General features: G+C 45.6%; 1 protein-coding gene and 1 pseudogene across 1 annotated transcript in view; one reads left to right on the forward strand and one right to left on the reverse strand.

The window, feature by feature from the left end:
• LRRK1 (leucine rich repeat kinase 1) overlaps positions 1–24,482 on the reverse strand; it is a 305,999-nt gene that overhangs the window by 65,885 nt on the left and 215,632 nt on the right. The window contains exons 19-23 of the mRNA XM_040342319.1: positions 23,397–23,556; positions 17,350–17,626; positions 12,844–13,015; positions 11,839–12,002; positions 4,756–4,895 (exon numbers count right to left, since the gene is read on the reverse strand). Of these exons, the coding sequence (XP_040198253.1) occupies positions 4,756–4,895; positions 11,839–12,002; positions 12,844–13,015; positions 17,350–17,626; positions 23,397–23,556 (913 nt within the window). The remainder of the gene's footprint in view (positions 1–4,755; positions 4,896–11,838; positions 12,003–12,843; positions 13,016–17,349; positions 17,627–23,396; positions 23,557–24,482) is intronic.
• On the forward strand, positions 15,250–15,385 carry LOC120933996 (annotated as a pseudogene).

The raw sequence follows: 24,482 nt of genomic DNA on the forward strand, positions 1-24,482 counted from the left end.
AGATTCGAAATTTGAATCTCGAAATTAAAAAATTAGCAAAATCAAAAAAAAAAAAAATTCGAGATTCGAAAATCTAAAAGTCGAAAATCTATAATTCGAAAATGGGAAATTTCCAAATTCCGAATTTTTTGAATCTCCGAAAATTCGTTTTTTTTTTTCGTTTGATTCGTTTTTTTTTGCTTTTTTTTTTAGGAAATTTTTTTTTTCGTTTTTTGCTTTTTCGGAGATTCGAAAATTTGGAAATTCGGAACTCAGAATTTCCAAATTCCAAGAAAATGAATGAAACAAAAACGGAAAATAATGAATTTTTTTAATTTCCAAAAAAAGCCAAAAAACAAATGAAACAAAAACGAAAAAAAAAAAAAAAAATGTCGTCAGTGCACATGTCTAATGTCAATCAGCCGATCCAGGCTCTGAAGGCATCCAGGCTTTATTGTCAGGATCCACCAAAAAACTCGAGGGGCAGCTGGCTCAGCCTCTCAGTGAGCCTGCTGCTCACCCCCCCTCTCCACGGCAAGCACTGGAGGGGCAGAGCCTCTATCAACATATGGACTGACCCAGTCAGCCTTATTATATCTTTTTTTTCACTTGGACATTTGTTGCACTTTTTTTATTTTTATTTTCATTTTTGCACTTGGACTTCATTTATTCATTCATTGTCTTTTTTTTCCCCACTTTATTCAATCTCTATTCAAACTTTATTAATTTGTGTTTACTATATTCACTTGGTGTTACCAATTAATGCGTATTAATGTATTGAACACGCGCACCATTATTTCTTTTAATATTACATGGACTACAGCAGGGATTAGAGGTCGACCGATATATCGGCCGTTTTGGAGAAATCGGCATCGGCCGATTTTTATCCAAATTAGGCAGATTTTTTACATGGCCGCTAGCGGTGCCACGGATCCGCAGCTAGGCCGAAGCCGCGGTCTTTCCTGATGCTGTGACTGCGGCGGCAATCTGCGGATTGCTGCCGCGGTCACAGCATCAGGAAAGACCGTGGCTTCGGCCTAGCTCCGGAGCCGCGGCCATCTTGGTACACCCAGCGCGGCGGTCCCCTCTCTGGTTACGCCCACAGAGGAGGAGGGGCCCGCGCTCATGAAATTAGATCGTTTTGGACCAGGTAGGCAAGTGCTGGATCCTGTTTTTCTACCTGTCTCCCTCGAAATATCTGCTTAAAATAATCTTTTTTGTGAACCACCTTTTTTTTGTCAGTTTTACTTTTTGCTTTGGATTGAGATATATAACATTTAAAAATCCACACACAACCAAATTCTCTGTGTCCCAGTTATATTCCCTCTGCACAGCTATTTCTGATTCTGTTAAATAGTTTGATCTAACCTACAATCCAGCACCTGTTTGCTAAAAGTAGGCTTTTGGTTAGGTTAATATTAAATGATATTCTGTATATTCATCTACTGTATTTATGTGAGTTTTTCAATTCTTGTTTAAAAAAAAAAAAAAAAAAAAGCACATTTATAGATGTGGCTCAAGCTGACATTTACACAAAAGCTAATTGGCCACAGCACCGCAGCAGTGACCCATCTCCTCTCTCTCTTCCCCTCCATATGCTCCATCTAAGGTTTCAATTTGGTACACCAACAAAAACTTCTGCTGTGCACTATTTAGCAAACCCACATTGACCTTTTGTCTTGCATATGTATAGTACACAATACCAGTGCCACCTTCCACCCAGTGCCATCTGCCAATGCCACCTGCCAGTGCCAATACCACCATCTAGTGCCACCTTCCATCCAGTGCCACCTACCAGTGCCAACTAAAGCCATCAGTGCCACCTGCCAATGCCAACCAGTGATAACTATTGCCACCCAGTGCCATCTGCCAGTGCCAATTAGTGCCACCTGCCAGTCAGTGCCACTTGCCAGTCACCTGTTAGAGCCAACCAGTGCCATCTGCCAATCAGTGCCACCTGCCAGTGTCAATTAGTGCCACCTGCCAGTGCCAATAAGTGCCACCTGCCAATCGGTGCCATCTGCTAGTACCATCTTACAGTGCCATCCAGTGCAACCTGCCAGTGCCAATAAGTGCCTTCTGCTAGTGCCATCTTCCAGTGCCACCAAAAAAAATAAAAAATCGGCCTAAAATATCGGCCGCAAAAATCGGCATCATATATCGGCCATCGGCCACCCAGATTTCTAAATATCGGCATCGGCCAGAGGAAAACCCATATCGGTCTACCTCTAGCAGGGATATGCAATTAGCGGACCTCCAGCTATTGCAGAACTACAAGTACCATGAGGCATAGCAAGACTCTGACAGCCACAAGCATGACACCCAGGCAGAGGCATGATGGGACTTGTAGTTTTGAAACAGCTGGAGGTCCGCTAATTGCAGATCCCTGGACTATAGTGATGTGACATACGTCAAGTAATAGATACTTGGTAAAAGGTTCATGTTGTATTTCATTGACCTGGAATGTCAAGGATGGGAGGCCATCTTGGTTAGTCATTGGACAGCAAGGCCCCTGGCAACTAGCCTATCATTTCCAGAGCGGGGTTAGAGGCTAGGCTTCTATTTATTCCAGTAATTTCCTGGGCCTAATTTACAATTAATATTTTTTTTCCTTCATTAATTAAAAATATGGGAAATGACTTGCAAGTCTATCTTAAAGGCAGAAGGTTATCCCGACTCCGGCACTAACTGCATCCAAGAAGCAGTTTTCCTTTCTTAAAGGGCAACTTCAGTTCATTTTTTTACAAGTACTGTAGCTGCTGACATTTAAAAATCCAGTAATTACCAGTGCATGGGGTCCAGCACTGTCTTCCTGCAGCCGGTTCTTCTTACTGCTGCAGGTCCCCGACACCCCCATCTTGGATACACAAGCTCGCGACAACTTAGCGCAACGCTTTGTGACTTCCTGGGACATATTACGCATCCTGGCTACGGGAGGAGAGGGGGTGGGGCAAGGGACACCATCCTTCCCTAGGCGAGGATCAGAGCTGGTGCAAGGATTTTTGACACCCTAGGCGAAACCTCATTGGCTCCGCCCTTGACTCCACCCCCATTGCCCTGCCCATGTATACCCCACCTTTTTAATGAAGCGCCCATCCAATGCAGCCTCACCAGCGCCCATCAAAGGCAGCCTCACCAGCGCCCATCAAATGCAGACTCACCAACACCCATCAAATGCAGCCTCACCACTGCCCATCAAATGCAGCCCCACCACTGCCCATCAAATGCAGCCCCACCAGCGCCCATCAAATGCAGCCTCACCAACGCCCATCAAATGCAGCCTCACCAACGCCCATCAAATGCAGCCTCACCAACGCCCATCAAATGCAGCCTCACCAACGCCCATCAAATGCAACCTCACCAACGCCCATCAAATGCAGCCTCACCAGCGCCCATCAAATGCAGCCTCACCAGCGCCCATCAAATGCAGCCTCACCAGCGCCCATCAAATGCAGACTCACCAGCGCCCATCAAATGCAGCCTCACCAGCGCCCATCAAATGCAGCCTCACCAACGCCCATCAAATGCAGCCTCACCAACACCCATCAAATGCAGCCTCACCAGCGCCCATCAAATGCAGCCTCACCAGCGCCCATCAAATGCAGCCTCACCAGCGCCCATCAAATGCAGCCTCACCAGCGCCCATCAAATGCAGCCTCACCAGCGCCCATCAAATGCAGCCTCACCAGCGCCCATCAATGAATGTTTGCTTGCTTCCATTCATTTGGGAGTCGGGACACAGACACAGTCCTCTGCCACCGCTGTGCCTCTGACACTATGTGCGAACGGAGCGGTGGCTGCCTGCTGATTCTGAGACTTAGTTGTTCACTGCAGAGAGAAGAGAGTAGGAACACCAGTTTGCCGCCCCCATTGGCTCCACCCCTGACACCACCTATTTGCCCTGCCCATGTATACCCCCACCTTTTTAATGAAGCCCCCATCTAATGCAGCCTCACCAGCGCCCATCAAATGCAGCCTCACCAACACCCATCAAAGGCAGCCTCACCAGCGCCCATCAAATGCAGCCTCACCAGCGGCCAACAAATGCAGCCTCACCAGCGGCCAACAAATGCAGCCTCACCAGCGCCCATCAAAGGCAGCCTCACCAGCGCCCATCAAAGGCAGCCTCACCAGCGCCCATCAAATGCAGCCTCACCAGCGCCCATCAATGAATGTTTGCTTGCTTCCATTCATTTGGGAGTCAGAACACAGATACAGTTCCCCACCATCGCTATGGTTCAGTTCCCCACCCTATGTGCGAACTGAGCGGCGGCTGCCTGCTGATTCTGAGACTTAGTTGTTCACTGCAGAGAGAAGAGAGAGTAGGAACACCAGTTTGCCGCCCCCCATTGGCTCCACCCCTGACTCCACCAATTTGCCCTGCCCATGTATACCCCCACCTTTTTAATGAAGCCCCCATCAAATGCAGCCTCACCAACGACCATCAAATGCAGCCTCACCAGCACCCAGCAGTGTGCCCTAGGCGGTTGCCTAGTTTGCCTAGTGGTAGCACCGGCCCTGCCGATGATTTCCCACAGTGGGAACTGGTGACAATAAAAATTGGCGTTTGCTTTCCTCCTCTCCCCCCCAAAAATCCTGCAACTCAGTTACTAGGGGGAGGGAGAAAACCAGCAGGTCTTCACTTTTTAAAAAGTAAACGGTTCATATAGAAATATAGATAACTATTTTTAGATCTGTTTTGGTAAAGTATGACAATTCTGGAAAATTCTTTCACTGTAAAGAGAGATCTGTAACATTCAGTGAATACGAAATTACCTGGAAACCATTGATCAATCAGGGAGTTGACATGATCAGTGATGAAAGCCATTGCAGAGAAATCTCTCACTTCGGACTGACAAATAATCTTTATGCCACCGCTCTTCTTCTTCTTCCAGTTCACATCTGAGGATTCAACACTGTGAAGGTAACAGACATCATTTATCCCTCCATGTTCCCCTTCAGGATTCTCATCAAGTGTATTCTGCAGAAATCAGCCAAGTGTTTTTATTGGCCATACACTGAGCGCATTTCGTCTGGTTCCTAATGAACCGGACACAATTTGATCAGCGGGCGGCCCTGTTGGACCATTCCACCCGACTTCCTCACAGCACAAGCCGGTCAGTGGGTCCTGGCCAATGATTGACCGCCGACCCCGCTGGCTGGGGAAGAGGATTACAGGACAGAGCTCTGTCAATGTAAAAAATACAGAGCTCTGTCCTGTCAGGAGGATGTGCCCATGTGCCGTCAGATTAGGCGACCTGTCAGATTTCGTAACAGAAGTGATGTTCCATCACGCCCATCACCAAGATTCGTCCCCACATTCGTCCACAGCAAGGATACAGTCTGAGGTCGCCAAGCGGACATCTTTTTACACCCACCGGAATCTTGCATTTCACACTTATTTTTACCACTAAACTGAGCTTATATTGTGAAATACGGGATTTAGAAATCTGTGTCTCAAAGCAGAGTTCCACCTGCAAAGTTTCCTTTTTTAAGTCAGACACTGCAGCTGCTGACTTTTAGTAAGGACATTTACCTGTCCTGGGAGCCCGCCCCCCCCCCCCCGAGGCCGATCCGTCCATCGAATTGGGTGCGGGTGCCGGATGGATTGGAGGTACACTATGTTGTAATATATGTTGTAATATGTTGGCCGATTTATGTGGGATGTTGTAATTATATATATATATATATATATATATATTATGGGCCAGATTCACAAATGAGATACGCCGTCGTTTCTCCTGATACGCCGTCGTATCTCGGTTTCTATCTATGCGACTGATTCATAGAATCAGTTACGCATAGATATCCCTAAGATCCGACAGGTGTAATTGTTTTACACTGTAGGATCTTAGGATGCAGTACCGCGGCCGCCGCTGGGGGAAGTTCGTATCGTAAACCAGCGTCGGGGATGCAAATTAGGAGTTACGGCGGATCCACGACGGATTTTCGCGTTTGCTACGTCGCCGCTGGTCTAGTTTCCCGTCACAAAGTTCGTTTTTTTTTTTTGGTGCCCTAACTTTAGTCAGCAAGCGTATTGCTGTCTAAAGTATGGCCGTCGTTCCCGCGGCAAAATTCAAAATTTAACGTCGTTTGCGTAAGCCATCCGGGAATACGGAAGTACGCTACGCGCGTCGCCGTTCGAAAAAATTACGTCACTTCGCGCAAAGCACGACGGGAGTTAGGAAACGGAGCATGCGCAGTAGGTCCGGCGCGCGCCTAATTTAAATGTTAGCCGCCCATTTGATTTGGCCCTCCTTGCGCCGGACGCATTTACGATACACCGCCGCAAGTTTCCAGGTGAGTGCTTTGTGGATCGAGCACTAAACCTGAAAACTTACGGCGGTGTAACTTAAATGCCTTAAAGCGGGGGTTTACCCTTAGAGGGCACTTTTTCCCCTTAGATTCCTGCTCGTTTTTACTAGGGGAATCGGCTATTTATTTTAAAATATGTGCAGTACTTACCCGTTTACGAGATGCATCCTCTCCGTCGCTTCCGGGTATGGGCTTCGGGAATGGGCGTTCCTTCTTGATTGACAGTCTTCCGAGAGGCTTCCGACGGTCGCATCCATCGCGTCACGATTTTCCAAAAGAAGCCGAACGTCGGTGCGCAGGCGCAGTATAGAGCCGCACCGACGTTCGGCTTCTTTCGGCTACGAGTGACGCGATGGATGCGACCGTCGGAAGCATCTCGGAAGGCTGTCAATCAAGAAGGAACGCCCGCTCCCGAAGACCATACCCGGAAGCGACGGAAGAAGATGCAGCTCGAAAACGGGTAAGTACTGCTCATATTTTAATACAAATAGCCGATTCCCCTAGACCGAACGAGCAGCAAGCTAAGGGGAGAAAAAAAAAATATGTATAAATGGGTGAACTCCCGCTTTAAGTTCCCAAAGGCGCAATTGTACGTGAATCTGGCCCTATAAGTCCAAAATTGACCAGGCCAGATTTCAAACCTGTAATTGCATGTTACACATCAAGACGCTTGTCGATTGTCAATAGTCTATTTTACACATCAAACCTGTAATTACATGTTACACTTTAAAAGAGGCTTGTCGATTGTCAATATGCAAAGACAGGATGAAGTCTATTTTACACATCAAACCATTACTCAGGCCACATGTAATCTAATTACTTATTAGAGGGAGCTTATTAGTATGGAAGGATGCATACTAATTAGTGACTCCGGCTGGGGTCATTTACCTGTCACTCTGAAAGACAGCCAATCAAATTGCTCAGCTATTTAGTGAATAGGGAATATAATCTGGGAGTTCAGTCTTGTCACTCAGAGAATATTTTCCCCATGTATTCTCTGCATGAATATATGTTGGTCTGGAAGTGATCAGAATATATATTCTCTAAGATGAGACTTTGAATTACTCTGTTGGATTTTGTATCATCTGTGGAATTTGGACTTTGTTTGTTATTGGAAGTTAAAGCGGGGGTTCACCTAGCATCTAGCAGATACAGCATATTAAGGACAATAGATTTCGGCAGTTTTTTTTTATTTTTTTTTCTTGGTACATACCTTTACATCCTGATGTTGTCCAGGGCTTCCGGGTTCCGATGACTGCTTGACTGGGCGTTCATATCCTTCCGTACGATGATTGACGTCTTGTGAAATAGGTGACCTGTCGCACAACGCGCGTCACCAGACGTCGGGAAAGAGCCGAGCTGCGAGTCGGCACTATACGGCGCCTGCACAGTCAGCTCTACAGGCGCCGTATAGTGCCGACTCTTAGCTCGGGTATTTCCGGAAATCTGGTGACACGCGTTGTGCGACAGGTCACCTGTTTCATAAGCCTTCAATCATCGAACGGAAGGATAGGAATGCCCAGTCCCGCAGTCATCGGAACCCTGAGGCTGGGATAGGAACGCCCAGTCCCGGAGACATCAGAACGCGGAAGCCCTGGACAAAATCAGGATATAAAGGTAAATGCAGAGAAAAAAAAAAAAAACATGCCGAAATGAAATTACCTTACTATGCTGGCTCTAATGTAAAAAAAAAAACGTTTTTCGGGTGAACCTTCACTTTAATTAAAATGTGTTCTCTGGAGAGCCTGTGTGTTGCTGCGGAACAACCTAATTTATAGTCATCATACTATAACACCTAAGATATCAATTATCTAACCGGACTATAATCTACTGGACATTATACTTTTTTATATCACTACACACTATTAGGTAGATTCAGTAAGAGTTAGGCCGGCGTATCAGTAGATAAGCCGACCTAACTCAGAATCTACGCCGACTTATGTTTAAGCGTATGCTCAAACAGAGATACGCTTAAACATATCTAAGATAAGGCGGCTTGCGCCGTCCTATCTTAGGTTGCAATTTTTTGGATGGCCGCTAAGTGGCGCTTCCATTGCGGTCGGCGTAGAATATGTAAATTAGTTGATATGCCGATTCACGAACGTACGCCCGGCCGCCGCAGTAGTTTTACGCCGTTTCCGTAAGGGTTTTAGCAGGCTTAAAGTTATTCCATCTATTAGGTGGAATAACAATGTTAAAGTATGGCCGCCGTTCCCGCCGCGAGATTCGAATTTTTTACGTTGTTTGCGTAGGTCGTCCGCAAATCGGGATTTACGTTGTTTACGTTCACGTCGAAATTAATAGGCCCGTGCGGCGTACTTAGCCGCAATGCACACTGGGAAATGTAGGCGCCCGGCGCATGCGCATAAAGAAAAACGTAAAAAACGTGAGGTCAAGCCTCATTACCATAAAACACGCCCCCCTCCAACACATTTGAATTTGGCGCCCTTACGCCCGCCCGCTTTAGGCTACGCCGCCGTATATTAGCAGGCAAGTACATTGAGAATCATGTACTTGCCTAGCTAACTTACGGCGGCGTAGCCTAAACACGCTAAGCTACGCCGCCGTAACTATAGGCTTCTCTACCTGAATCTACCTATATTTACTTCATCTAAAAAGGTACCATAGAATAAGAAAAAAAAAAATGTATCCAAAAACAAGGGGTTGAGAGGTGGTCTTTCATTTAAGACCACCTCTCAAAAGTGGGTGGAACTCCACTTTAAAGTTGAATTTTAAAAGCACCGGTGTTCTGTCAGATTAGCCAACGTGTGAGATCAGCAGGCTTGCCGCTGTTTTTAAAACTCAACATCAAAACAGTGTCTCGGATTTCCCGTATTTCACAATATAAGCTCACTTTAGTGGTAAAAATAAGCGTAAAATGCAAGATTTTGGTGGGTGTAAAAAGATGTCCGCTTGGCGACTTCAGTCTGTATCCTTACTGTGGACAAGTGTGGGGTGTACCAAGATGGCCGCGACGGAACCTCACTTCCGTTACGAAATCTGACGGGTTCCCAGTTTTTGTTTCCCTGCAAATCACATCCCTTAGTTAAAAACAGGGCACCTATTGATTTGGGGTAACGCCTTTCCACACCTCACCTTTGGACAGATTTAGAGTCTTTGGGTCTATTTAGACCCGAACAGGGATTCAAGTAGCGGCGAGTCTTTGGAATTGGGCAGGACGTGACCCGGCTAGTTACACACCGGAAGGTTCTGGGCCTTTATTTTCAGATTCCCTGGTCATGAGGTACGCTCGGATGCTACTCCATCCCCACTCAACCCTATAACTAAGGAAGGGGGGTCCATTTCCAGTTTATTACATGGTTTGAATGACCATTTGCACTACTCTTCCTCCGTGGCCCCTGATGACGGTCGACAACCAGAAACGCGTCGGGCACACACACATCACCCACTAGGAGAGTGCTATTTTGTCTACTTGCCATTGTTTGGGGCACATGTACTGTTTTAGTGTTATTGTTTTTGTACTTGTTGTTTTCACATGCACCGTAGGTGCCTACTGTGTGCTTCAACATCAAGTGCCAGTTTTTGTACGAATTTCCCATTAAAGATCGTTTTTTACCTTTACATTTTGTTTGGCCTTTAAAATCCCACCTAGGGGGAGATACTCTCTTTTTTGTCTTAGTTAAAAACAGCACACAGTGAATGCACCAAGCATTGTTAGGCACACATCTTGATTGCCCTAGATGTTAACCCCTTCCTGCCCAGTGTCATTAGTACAGTGACAGTGTATATTATTATCACTGTATTAGTGTAACTGGTTTCCACAAAGTGTCAATTAGTGTCAGATTTCCCACCATACTATCACAGTCCCGCTGTAAGTTACTGATCGCCGCTATTACTAGCATAAAAAAAAAAAAAGAAAAAAAAATACAGTATATATCCCACAGTTTGTAGACGCTATAAATTTGAGCAAACCAATCAATATAAGCTTACTGGGATTTTTTTTTTACCAAAAACATGAAGCTGAATTGGCCTAAATTTATGAAGAAATTCGATTTTTTATTGTATATGTTTTATAGCAGAAAGTAAATATTTTTTTTCTAAATATTTTTTTTTTTTAATTTCTAGTGCAAAATATAACAAACGCAGAGGTGATCAAATGCCACCAAAAGAAAGCTCTATTTGTGGGGAACAAATATATAAATGTAATTTATGTATAGCGCTGCATGACCACACAATTGTCACTTAAAGTAATACAGTGCAACAAAAATGACCTGGTCATGAAGACGGGTAAATCATCTAAAGGTCAAGTGGATAGATAGTGAACAGTGTCAGTAAGGCAGAGATTGGTGTCAGTAGGGCAGTGGCCGGTGTCCGCCTTTTTTTGTTTTATTATTTAAAAAAAAAAAAAAAAAATGTTTTAATTATTATAATTGTTTTTTAAATTTTTAAGAAGTTGGGGAGCTTTGGTGAAATATTAGGGGTCTGAACAGACCCCTGATGTCTCACTTTTGAGACAGAGTAAGGGAATGAGGACAGAGATTCCCCAGTCACCTTCTCTGCAGCCTCAACTGCACTGGACAATGAATGGAAAGTGTTCTGTGCCGAGCGGCTTTCGGTGTTCTATCGAGACATCCCCCCATCGTAAAATTCCTCCGATAGGTATGTGCATGCGCAGCAACCAACTTCACTTCAAATAACATGTTGACCAAATGGAGTGACGTCATGCGTATATGGAGTGACGCATCCGCAGATCGTCGGAGCCATTTTTTAACGACCTGCCAAGCACAGAGGGAGAATGTAATTGTCAGATTATGCCTCGCTATTGAATGAATGAATGAATGAATGACTTGTATAGCGCAACGCAAGCGAACTGAATCGCCTCTGGGCGCTTTTTCCAGCCAGTATCTGCTTGGCTGGTGCTATTGCGGGGAGGGTTGTGGGTGTCTTGAAGGGCGGGCTTTGTGTGCGTTTTCACCCGCCCTTAGACACAGCCAAAACCCGCCGATTAACACACTGAACTCGCCGTGCAACATGCAGAAAACACGGCATTCAATACAGGCAAAACCCACCCAGCAACAGCGAGGCAGAATCTGCCAAGTACGTTTTCCCTCCGCTGTTTGCATAGCGTCGGATAATGGCTCCGATGACGTGCGCTGTGTTGACGCCACGTCAGCCAATCAACATATCAGCTGGAGTGACATTTGCAACCGCGCACGCGCAGACCCATCGGAGGCATTTATCGATAGAACACTGGTTCAATACAGTTTACTATGCTTCAGTTATGAAAGGACACAGTATCAATCACTCGCTGTGTTCATTCAGAAAAGTAAGGGCCCCGGTAACTGATGTATTTACCGCCCCCTTCCCCTGCTTTCTATCCTGAAGCAATCCTCAGCAGCAGCTGGCGGGAGAGGAGGGAAGCCATCAGTGCTGCAGGGGGAGAGAACATGGGGGGGGGGCACACCATGTGTGCACGCCTATGGTCATTGATGTCCTCTTTAGGTTTCTTGTAAAATAAAGATTTTATATAAAAATAAATAAATAGGTAAGCCAGCTTTGATTATGCAACCATTTGTTTCACACCTGAGGTAGCCCCCTTCAAAGGTAACCAGCAGTCCCTCTTGCCAGTAGATAGTCTGGTTTCTCTTAACCCGGAAAGTGCTACAGCGGTTTCGCTGACTCCCTGTGAAGTTGTAAATGGCAGACTTCCTGTTCCGTGGTTTGGTATTCTTCTTGTTCTCAAACAGCTACGAAAAAGAAGAAGTGATGATCAGTGCAATCCTACGGTGATCCAGCAATCTGTATAATAAAGACTAAGGGCCAGATTCTCGTAGATCGGCGTAAAAATGGGCGGGCGTAACGTATCTGATTTACGTTACGCCGCCGCAAGTTTTTCAGGCAAGTGCCCGATTCACAAAGCACTTGCCTGTAAAGTTGCGGCGGCGTGGCGTAAATCACCCGGCGGAATTCAAATTCGGCGGGTAGGGGGCGTGTTTCATTTAAATGAAGCGCGCCCCCGCGCCGAACGAACTGCGCAATATGCCGTCCCTAAAATTTCCCGGCGTGCATTGCTCTAAATGATGTCGCAAGGACGTCATTGGTTTTGACGTGGACGTAAATTACGTCCAGCACCATTCACGGACGACTTACGCAAACGACGTCATTTTATAAATTTTGGACGCAGGAACGTCGGCCATACTTAACATTGACTGCGCCTCATAGACCCAGGGGCAACTGTACGCCGGGGAAAAGCCTAACGTAAACGTCGTAACTTTACTGCGTCGGCCGCACGTACGTTCGTGAATTCACGTATCTAGCTAATTTGCATACTCAACGGGGAAATCGACGGAAGCGCCACCTAGCGGGCAAAAAAAAAATTGCATTTAAGATCCGACGGCGTAAGAGACTTACGCCTGTCGGATCTAATGGCTATCTATGCGTAACTGATTATAAAAATCTTTTGCATAGATACGACGGCCCAGATTAGGACTTACGACGGCGTACATGGCGCTGCGCCGTCGTAAGCCCTTTGAGAATCTTAACTTTTCTTGTTTGCAGCGTTCCATACGGTCCCATCCCTGATCTCACCTGCAGATCCATCTCAGACAGGCTGATTAACATGCGCGCTATGAATCTCTGCCAAAATCCTACAGGGACAAAACTCATGTTGAACACCCTCTGGACGGTGTTGCCGGTGGACTGCCGCAAGCAGTGGATGTCCAGGCCGGGCTTGGCAGGCAAGAGGTGAGGTAAGAGGTAACTGCAATGAACAATATAAAATAAACAGTGGTGTTAAAAAGTTTATCTACACCCAAAACTCTTTTTTTAGGATTTTGATAGACTGGGTAAGTATTAGAACTTCTGCTGTCTAAAGCGGTTGATTATATTTTGTATCTGCATGGCTTTTGCAACTAAAACCCCCCCTAGGAGCCATTACCATATATACTCGAGTATAAGCCGAGTTTTTCAGCAATTTTTTTGTGCTGAAAATGCCCCCCTCGGCTTATAATCGAGTCACCTTTTTGCGCCTGATCTCCCGGACTTTGGGGACCCGGTACCGGCCGGCCGTAGGTCTCCTGGACCCCAAACTTGGCACACATGTAGCCCCACTCTTCCTCTAAAAGTGTGCAAAGCTTGTTTTCCAGGGGACCTACGGCCGGGGAGCTCAGATTTTTCAAAGCCGGGCACCCCTTCCATAGACTCCCATGTTAAACGGTAATTTCTCCAGTGAATTTGGGGACCCGGTACTGGACAGCTGTAGGTCCCCTGGACCCGGAACTTGGCGCACATGTAGCCACATTTCTCATCTACAAGTGTGCAACGTTTGTTGTCTGGGGGACCTACGGCTGGGAGCACCGATTTTTCAAAGCTGGGCACCCCTTCCATAGACTCCCATGGGCATAGTGAGGCATGGACACAGTGAGGCATGGGCACAGTGAGGCATGGGCACAGTGAGGCATGCAGATGGCCACCCTAGGCTTACACTCGAGTCAATACGTTTTCCCAGTTTTTTGTGGTGAAATTAGGTGCCTCAGCTTATATTCGGGCCGGCTTATACTCGAGTATACACGGTAACTGGGCAGCACAGTAGCTAAGTGGTTATCACTTCTGCCTATTAGCACTAGGGTTGTCGGTCGAAGCCTAACCCCAACACTACCTGCATGGAGTTTGCATGTTCTCCCTGTGCCTGAAAGTGTTTCTGCCGAGTACTCCGGTTTCCTCCCACACTCCAAAGACATTCTGGTAGGTAATTTGGCCTTAGCATGTGTATGTATGAATGTGTGTTAGGGACCTTAGATTGTAAGCTCTTTGAGGGCAGGGACCGATGTGAATGTATAATATATATTGACATCATGGTTTTTAGACATCAGATAAAAAATTTATATTATATAAATTTCTTATCTGATGTCCAAATAAAACTTTATATATTATATACCCCCCCCCCTCCCCCACCGCCATCCGGTGCTTCTCCGGGCTCTCCTGTGCCATCGGGGGCCCGGAAAACAAATAGGCCAGCGCTAGATGACGAGGATAGAGATTTCCAGTGACCAGATGGTCACCGGTCATCTCTATGACCGTCGGAGGCCTGGGCGTGACGTTATGAGGTCATGCCCGGGTACCCGGAAGTAAACAACAGTAAGCAATCGCGGCTGTCAGCATGAGATCAGTGAATGTTTTTTCCCCATCTCATCTGCCCGGCTATCCCCTACTCTTGCTACCTTCAGGCGATCCCTGAAAACTCATCTCTTCAGGGAAGCCTATCACGCCTCCAACTAATCTTTTACCACTTCCATCAGCTCATTCCCCACAGTTACCTGCCCCACACTATTAGATTGTAAGCTCTTCTGAGCAGGGCCTTCTTAATCCTCTTGTATTTTATTGTAATCTAACTGTATTGTCTCCCTTTTATATTGTAAAGTGCTTCGTAAACTGTTGGCGCTGTATAATAATAATAATAATAATGTACAGGACGATCTCATGCTTTCCAGCCTGGAAGAGAGATGTGGGGTCTTATTGACCACCCCGCATCTCTCCATAAAGAGGACCTGTCACACACTATTCCTATTACAATGGATGTTTACATTCCTTGTAATAGGAATAAAAGTGATAAAAAAAATAAAAAAAAAAGTGTAAAAATAAATAAGTAAAAAAATTAAAATACATTTAAAACGCCCCTGTCCCCAGTAGCTTACGCTCAGAAGTGAACACACACGCAAGTCCCGCCCACATATGTAAACGCCGTTCAAACCACACATGTGAGGTATCGCTGCGTGCGTTAGAGCGTGTGCAACAATTTTATCACCAGACCTCCTCTGTAACGCTAAACTGGTAACCTGTAAAAAAGTTTAAAGCGTCGCCTATGGAGATTTTTAAGTACCGCAGTTTGGCGTCATTCCATGAGTGTGCGCAATTTTAAAACATGACAAGTTAGGCTCCTTCCACACCTGCGGACAGTATGTCAGTATTTCATCCGTTTTTGGATAAAATACATGTATCCCTTCTCGACCTTATGGCTAAGATCAAGTGTAGTATCTGTTCTGATCAGTTGCCAGTAGGGGGCGCTGTGCTAATCGTCCTTAGTACACCGCGAGGTGGAAAGGGATGGCGGTTGGCAAATGCAGAACCTGCTGGCGTGGAGGTGGAATACTTCTGATTTGGACGGAGAAACATGCGGTCGAAGCTGAGGGGCTGGGCCTGGATTTTGTGGTGCCTGCCCTGGTCAGTTGTTCGGGAGAGAACACTAGCTCTTCTGTCCCAATGGGGGAACGGTTAGTATTTCCCGAACGTGATTAGGGAGGAAGGCGTGGGCGTGGGCGTGGCGTGGGCTCTCACCAATCTTTCAGAGCTCCTACCTTCCTGGCTGGGATGGGTGCTACTGGTCTGGGCTGTGGGCCAGGGTCCGTTGAAAAGCCTGCAGAGATAGTGCCCCTGGAGTGGCAGTCCAGGGGTGCCCTACTTGCACAAGTGTTTGAGCGGGCACTTACAAGTATGGCACATTGGTCACATCTCCACTACACTTTTTTACCACCTGCCTCTAGGGCCGGGCCTTTTGGCACGATGGTAACTTTCTACTCACTCTCCCCACTCTCTTTTTATTTATCCCTGTGTGCGTCACTTTTATGTCTTTTTTTGTTTGGTGTTTCATGTTTGTCACGTGTGATTAGTAGGGTGCCGGTCCTCGGGCCAGCCCTGAACGTCTTGGGAGTGGGTGGACATGGCCTTCTGGCTTAGTTCGCCTGTTTTCATGGGGTCTCCCTTCGGGGAGAGCCCCACCTAGTACTGGGAGGGTTCTGTTTCGGCAGACCCTCCAAGGAATTGGGTCCATGTCGGCTTCGGCTGCTCGGACCACTTGAGTACCTCAGGGGGGGGATCAGTGTCAGGTCCTTTGTGAGGAGGACCGTTTGACATAGCACCAGTTGCACGTTTTTGTGTTTCACTCTTTATGTGTGTGCACATTTTTTCTGCACCGGGTGGAGTTTTTGGGTGTGTTTTGCACACCACAGGCTTTTCAATAGAAAAAACATGTATCCCCATGGGATAGCGAGGTGTCAGCGGATGAACATCCGCTGACACCTGATCTCATCGGTCCCAGCTATGGTCCAATTTTGCAGACGGAGGAAAATCCTATTTTTCCATCCGTCTGCGGATCGGAGGAACACAGACAGACGGTCCGTGTTCATCCGATCCCCCCACAGTGGAGAGCGGAGATCTGACAGGGCGGTCCCTGCACAGTGTGCCGGGACCGCCCTGTCATCTGCTGGCTCAGCAGGGATCAGTGGAGCCATTCCCACTGAGCAAGCGGATGAGAATTGTACGGATCCTCACGGGAGGAAAGGGGTCTTAGGTATCTATTTACTCGGCGTAACATCATCTTTCACATTATACAAAACAATTGGGCTAACTTTACCGTTTTGTTATTTTTTAATACATGAAACCGTTTCCCCCCCCCCCCCCCCAAAAAAGGCGTTTAAACAATTATTGCGAGAAGTGCCAGAATAGGCCCGGTATGGAAGTGGTTAAAGCGGATGCTCGCTGGAAAAAAAAATATTAAAAGCCAGCAGCTACAAATACTGCAGCTGCTGAATTTTAATATTAAGACACTTACCTGTCCTGGAGTCCAGCGCCGTCCACAGCAAAGGACGAGCGATCGCTCGTCACTCTGCTGAACCCCCCCGCCATCCTCAGTGAGGGAACCAGGAAGTGAAGCGCTCCGGCTTCACTGCCCGGTTCCCTATGGCACATGCGCGAGTCGCGATACACCTGCCGATTGGCTCCCGCTGTGTACTGGGAGCCGAGTGTTCTTCAGAACACAACGGGGGGGGGGGGCGGGAGGTGACGTCATGCCCGCAGTCTGCCCGAGACTGTGTGGCCGGAAGTGGGTGCAAATACCTGCCTCCCCCTGAAAGGTGTCAAATGTGACACCGGAGGGGGGAGAGGGATCCGATCAGCGGGAGTTCCACTTTAGGGTGGAGCTCCGCTATAAAGTCCCATAAGGGGGAACTTTTTCCCTTTAGGAAGCGATTTGAACTGTATAACAACCAAGCCTATTGGCTAAAAATGGTAGAAATAATTGCAGATAATTATTGTTTTAACCTGTTATTGGCCACTGGAAGAGCGATCTCAAACTTTGCCAGGAACTGAAAGTACTGCTCCTCAGTCTGCTTAGCGAATCCAGTGCCGACCAGCAGCATCCGAAGGTCCTCGGCTTTAATGACCCCATTCCTGACCACAGACTTGGAGCTCTTAATGTTGATGATCCTCTCCAGGCATTCAGACAACCAGACTGGATCTAGGAAATAGAGGTTGCGCAGTCCGTGGCTGGTGTCTGGGAAGTGAAGCAGTGTGCCCGTCTCTATCAGAAATCCAATGGCTGTAAGGAATACAGAATTCTTTTATTAAAAGCAAATAAAATACGAGATCCATTAATAGAATTGTAGAAAGTTTTACTGTGGATATAAACATCTTCATCATATGCAGTGTTTAACCACTTAAATCGGAGGTTCACCCGTATATATGACTTTTTCCCCTTAGCTTCATGCTCGTTTTGTCTAGGGGAATCGGCTAGATGTTTTAAAATATGATCCGTACTTACCGTTTACGCGATGCATCTTCTCCGCCGCTTCCGGGTATGGGCTGCGGGACTGGGCGTTCCTATGTTGATTGACAGTCTTCCGAGAGGCTTCCGACGGTCGCATCCATCGCGTCACGATTTTCCGAAAGAAGCCGAACGTCGGTGCGCAGGCGCAGTATAGAGCCGCACCGACGTTCGGCTTCTTTCGGAAAATCGTGACGCGATGGATGCGACCGTCGGAAGCCTCTCGGAAGACTGTCAATCAAGAAGGAACGCCCGCTCCCGAAGACCCATACCCGGAAGCGACGGAGAAGATGCATCTCGAAAACGGTAAGTACTGCTCATATTTTAAAACAACTAGCTGATTCCCCTAGACCGAACGAGCAGGAATCTAAGGGGAGAAGATCAAAAAATAAATAAATGAGTGAACTCCCGCTTTAAGGACCGGCTCACGTACATATACGTCGGCACTTTAATATCCATCTTTTCCGTGGCCGGTCCTGTAAAACGATAATGGTGGTCTCCGCGGCGGATTCGACTCAAGATCATCGTTATCGCCGACGGGAGAGGGACCCCCCCTCCAGCCACTCTCCCGCGCCCTCCACCACTTACCGGAGCCGTCGGAAGCGGCGGAGGCGATCTGGTCCTCTGTGGCATGGATACGAGTGAGGGGAAGATGGTCCCCACCCGTCTCCATACCATAGCAGGGCGGAAGCAGCGTCAAAACGTCACTGCCGCCCATGCTTCTTAAAAGGCAAATTTTTTTTGTTGTAATTTTATCAAATGACACATTTTTTTTAATTTTTTTTATTGCATTTTAGTGTAAATATGAGATGTGAGGTCTTTTTGACCCCTTATCTCATATTTAAGAGGACCTGTCATGCTTTTTTCTATTACAAGGGATGTTTACATTCCTTGTAATAGGAATAAAAGTGACACAATTTTTATTTATTTTTTTAAAACAGTGTAAAAATAAATAAAATCAAGTAAAATAAATAAGAAAACAAAAAAATGTTTTAAAGTGCCCCGTCCAGACAAGCTTGGGCTGAAGTGAACGCATACGTGAGTAGCGCCCGCATATGAAAACGGTGTTCAAACCGCACAAGTGAGCTATCGCCGCAATCAGTACAGCGAGAGTAATAATTTTAGCCCAAGACCTCCTCTGTAACTCAAAAGATGCAACCTATAGAATTTTTTAAATGTCGCCATTGGAGATTTTTAAGGGTAAAAGTTTGACGCCATTCCACGAGCGGGCGTAATTTTGAAGCGTGACATGTTGGGTATCATTTTACTTGGCGTAACATTATCTTTCACAATATAAAAAAATGTATTGGGCTAACTTTACTGTTGTCTTATTTTTTAATTCAAAAAAGTGAATTTTCCAAAAAAAAAGTGCGCTCGTTAGACCGCTGCGCCAATACGGTGTGACAAAAAGTAATGCAATGACAGCCATTTTATTCTCTAGGGTGTTAGAAAAAAAAAAACAATATATAATGTTTGGGGGTTCCAAGTAATTTTCTAGCAAAAAAAAACATGTTTTAAACTTGTAAACACCAAGTCTGAAAAACAGGCAAGGTCCTTAAGTGGTTAAAGTGTACGCTAACCCCACATTTTTTATTCCATGTATGTGTAGCCTATTAAGATTTTATTTGTTGGCTTTCTTAGCAATACCTGGTGATCATGCTTGCCTCTTTTGCTTTCTGTTGCAATCTGACCACGCCAAGCTTGGAAGAAGTTAGCATGGTCAGTTTACATGTCCTCCCCTCTCGGAGTTACCTGGTCCGAAGCTGCGGGACTCGCGGACCCGATCGCCGCTGGAGTCCCGCGATCGGTCCCCGGAGCTGAAGAACGCGGAGAGTCGCGTGTAAACAGCTTCCCCGTGCTTCACTTTGGCGGCTGCATCGATCGTGTCATCCCTTTTATAGGGAACACAATCAATGATGTCACTCCTACAGCCACACCCCCCTACAGTTGTAAACACACACTAGGTGAAACATAACTCCTTCAGTGCCCCCTTGTGGTTAACTCCCAAACTGCAACTGTCATTTCCACAATAAACAATGCATTTTAAATGCATTTTTTGCTGTGAAAATGACAATGGTCCCAAAAATGTGTCAAAAGTGTCCGAAGTGTCCGCCATAATGTCGCAGTCACGAAAAAAATCGCTGATCGCCACCATTAGTAGTAAAAAAAAAATTAATAAAAATGCAATAAAACTATCCCCTATTTTGTAAACGCTATAAATTTTGCGCAAACCAATAAACGCTTATTGCGATTTTTTTACCAAAAATATGTAGAAGAATATGTATCGGCCTAAACTGAGGAAAAAAACATTTTTTTTATATATTTATGGGGGATATTTATTATAGCAGAAAGTAAAAAATATTCATTTTTTTCAAAGTTGTCGCTCTATTTTTGTTTATAGCGCAGAAAACGAAAAACCGCAGAGGTGATCAAATACCACCAAAAGAAATCTCTATTTGTGGGGAAAAAAAAGGACGCCAATTTTGTTTGGGAGCCACATCGCACGACTGCGCAATTGTCAGTTAAAGCGACGCAGTGCCGAATCGCAAAAAGTGCTCTGGTCTTTGACCAGCAATATGGTCCGGGGCTTAAGTGGTTAAAAAATAAATTAAAAAAACACTTTAAAGACTGTGCAGGGAATACACATTATATATATATATATATATATATATACACATACACACATATATATATAATGTTTGGGGGTTCAAATTTTTTAGCAAAAAAATGATGATTATCACATGTAGGAGGGAGGGGAGTGCCCGGTATGGAAGTGGTTAAAGCGGAGTTCCGGCCACAATTTCACTTTTTAAATATAAATACCCCTGTAATACACAAGCTTAATGTATTCTAGTAAAGTTAGTCTGTAAACTAAGGTCCGTTTTGTTAGGTTGTTACAGCATTTAGACACTTTATAAAAAAGAAATTGACTGGGGCCATCTTAAGTGTGGGCATCATGAAGCCAGACTGTATGACTTCCTGGATTTCAGCCTTGCAGATCTCGCACATGCTCAGTGCTGCACAAGCAGTGTAATAGGTTTAAGATCAGGTTTCAGCACCTGTGCTGTCCAAGTCACATGATTCTTCGAGACTGGGGAGTGCACAGACTCCTGGAAAGTTACACCCACTACATTCCCAGGAGTCTGTGCGGTGTAGGTTAGGAAGCATTAAGCACCTAGGTGCAGGAAGAGGGAAGATTAACTATTCTGCCTAGCAACAACACTTTGAAGGCATCTAAAAAAAAAAAAAAATTTTTCTTAAAGGACTAATGACATTTTTTTAAAACTACTGATGTAATGTTATATTTATGGGTGGAACGCCACTTTAATTGATAACATGTCACCACGAGTAAAAGGTGCCGTATAACCAGGTGTTCAGTGACAGGGTTGTATGCTGCATCACAGGCATTCCCTAGATACAGCACACTATGCAAGCTCCTCAAAAAAGATTAAATATGATTTGCAGCAAATGTTTACAACGAATGCAGCCTTCTGAACTACATTTACGAGGTTTACTGATTTCACCATAAAATCCCTTTCTCACCGAGTCCACTGGGGGACATGCTGTGACCTCTCGGCTATATATCTTGCCTGTAAAAACTGGACACCAATAAAAAGTTTTCCTCCCATAATGGATGGAGAAACCCAGAAACGAACAAGATAAAAACAAAGTGTGGGATCTGTTCCCCCAATGAACTCAACCAGAGAATTTAACTGTGATCATAAAAATTCCTTGTCTTCTATTTTTGTTCATTGGGGGGGATACAGTATGGGCTACGGGCTTAAGTAGTCCCATAAATTGGTGGGAATCACACACAATAGGCAAGTTATATGCCAAGACCCTCTGAGCTGCCCAAGAATCTCACCAAGAAATGTGTTAAGATCTGAATGTCTGGGGATTCAGAGGCTTACTGTTAAAAGGAAAGAATGGTAGAGTGCCAAACAGAGGGGGCAGGACAAGTAAAACCAAGATGGGGAGACTCATATAGGCGAAAGGCTCATGAAGAGGGCAAGAGATATGCAGACATAAGGTATGAAAATCTTAATGCAAGGACAACAACCAGGTCTAAGAACAAAACCTTGCGGTATGAGGTTAGAGAAGGTCTCATCCTGCTAATCCAACATGAGGAGGATAGAATAGCCCGGGGATTAGATATACCATGCATACATCCAGGCCCGGACTGGGACAAAAAATAGGCCCGAGCATTTTAGACTGAGCAGCCCGGGGAGGGGGGGGGGGCTAATGATGGGAGCACCTTGTACCTCTGGACCCCTTTACATTACACAGCACCCTGGACCCCTTTACATTACATAGCACCGCACCTCTGGACCCTTTTACATTACACAGCACCCTGCACCTTTGGACCCCTTTACATTACACAGCACCCTACACTTCTGGGCCCCTTTACATTACACAGCACCCTGCACCTCTGAGCCCCTTTACATTACACAGCACCATGCACTTCTGGGCCCCTTTACATTACACAGCACCCTGCACTTCTGGGCCCCTTTACATTACATAGCACCCTGCACCTCTGGACCCCTTTACATTACACAGCACCCTGCACCTCTGGACCCCTTTACATTACACAGCACCCTGCATCACTGGCCCCCTTTACATTACACAGCACCCTGCACCTCTGGGCCCCTTTACATTACACAGCACCCTGCACATCTGGACCCCTTTACATTAAATAGCACCCTGCAACTCTGTACCCCTTTACATTACACAGCACCCTGCACCTCTGGACCCCTTTACATTAAATAGCACCCTGCAACTCTGTACCCCTTTACATTACACAGCACCCTGCACCTCTGGATCCCTTTACATTACACAGCCCCCCACCGTTTGTTACACAGACACCCCCTAACAGTTCTGGACCCCCTGCATGTTACACAGACCTCCCTATAATACAGACAACTCCCTACAATACAGACCCCCCCTACAATACAGACCCCCTCCTACAATACAGACCCCCCCCCTACAATACAGACCCCCCCCTACAATACAGACCCCCCCCCCCCTACAATACAGACCCCCCCCTACAATACATAAAATATGTCATTGGCGGGCGGCAAGTGGTTAAGGAGATATTGCAAGCACCTACAGGTAAGCCTTAATGTAGTCTTACCTGTAGGTGCAAGTATAGCCTGAGGGTATACAACCACTTTAAGGTGAAAAACATGTGTGTTTCCAACCCCTTTAAGGAAGAAAGCTGCAGAATCACCTTCTAAATGCCTGAAAGCTGCTGCTCTACTACCCTCTGAAAAGCGATCCATCCTTGCAGCGGGCGATTCAATATGTCACCATTGTGTGTAAGGGGTCTTTTACAGTACAGGTGAGGATTTTGGTAATGCCTGCATACAATCTATATGTTGTAATTTGGCAAGTCAAGAGGAAATATAAAATGTATTTGTCAATAAAAACAATCATTGATGAATGCAGATTTTGTAGCAAGAAATATAAAAATGGCTGATATATTTTTTTATATTTGTATAGAACTCTGGAGTTACATTTAAATTTTTGCATTACTTATCCGTCATACCAGATTGCATGTCCTCGTAATCCCGAATATCATTTCCTGGACTCCGTTCGGTGATCTGTTCAATCTGCTCATCAGTCAGGTACTGGACCTGATCCTCCAAAGCCCGTTTCTGCTGCTCCCTCAGTACTGCCTCCTGTAGATTCAGGTAACTTCTAGGGATCTGTGGAAAATTGAAAAACCTTTCACTCAACTCAAATCAGTCAGTCAATTTAAAGCCTATATAGATATTATACATATTATATATTTTTTTTGTTTGTTTAACCACTTAAGACCCGGACCTTTAGGCAACTAAAGGACCCGGACAGTTTTTGCGATTCGGCACTGCGTCGCTTTAACTGACAATTGCGCGGTCGTGCGACGTTGCTCCCAAAAAAAAATGGAGTAGTTTTTTTCCCACAAATAGAGCTTTCTTTTGGTGGTATTTGATCACCTCTGTGGTTTTTATTTTTTGCGCTATAAACAAAAATAGAGCGACAATTTTGAAAAAAAATGCAATATTTTTTACTATTTTCTATAATAAATATCCCCCAAAAATATATAAAACATATTTTTTTTCCTCAGTTTAGGCCGATACGTATTCTTCTACCTATTTTTGGTATAAAAAAAAAATCGCAATAAGCGTTTATCGATTGGTTTGCGCAAAATTTATAGCGTTTACAAAAAAGGGGATAGTTTTATTGCATTTTAATACAAAACATTTTTTTTACTACTAATGGCGGCGATCAGCGATTTTTTTCGTGACTGCGACATTATGGCGGACACTTCGGACAATTTTGACACATTTTTGGGACCATTCTCATTTTCACAGCAAAAAATGCATTAAAAATGCATTGTTTACTGTGAAAATGACAATTGCAGTTTGGGAGTTAACCACAAGGGGGCGCTGATGGGGTTATGTATGACCTCATTTGTGTTTCTAACTGTAGGGGGGTGTGGCTGTAGGTGTGACGTCATGGATTGTGTTTCCCTATAAAAGGGAACACACGATCGATGTCAGCACCACAGTGAAGAACGGGGAAGGTGTGTTTACACACAGCTCTCCTCCTTTAGCTCCGGGGACCGATCACGGGACTCTAGTGGCGATCG

The sequence above is a fragment of the Rana temporaria genome, chromosome 3 (assembly GCF_905171775.1).
Source record: "Rana temporaria chromosome 3, aRanTem1.1, whole genome shotgun sequence".
Classification (NCBI taxonomy): domain Eukaryota; kingdom Metazoa; phylum Chordata; class Amphibia; order Anura; family Ranidae; genus Rana; species Rana temporaria.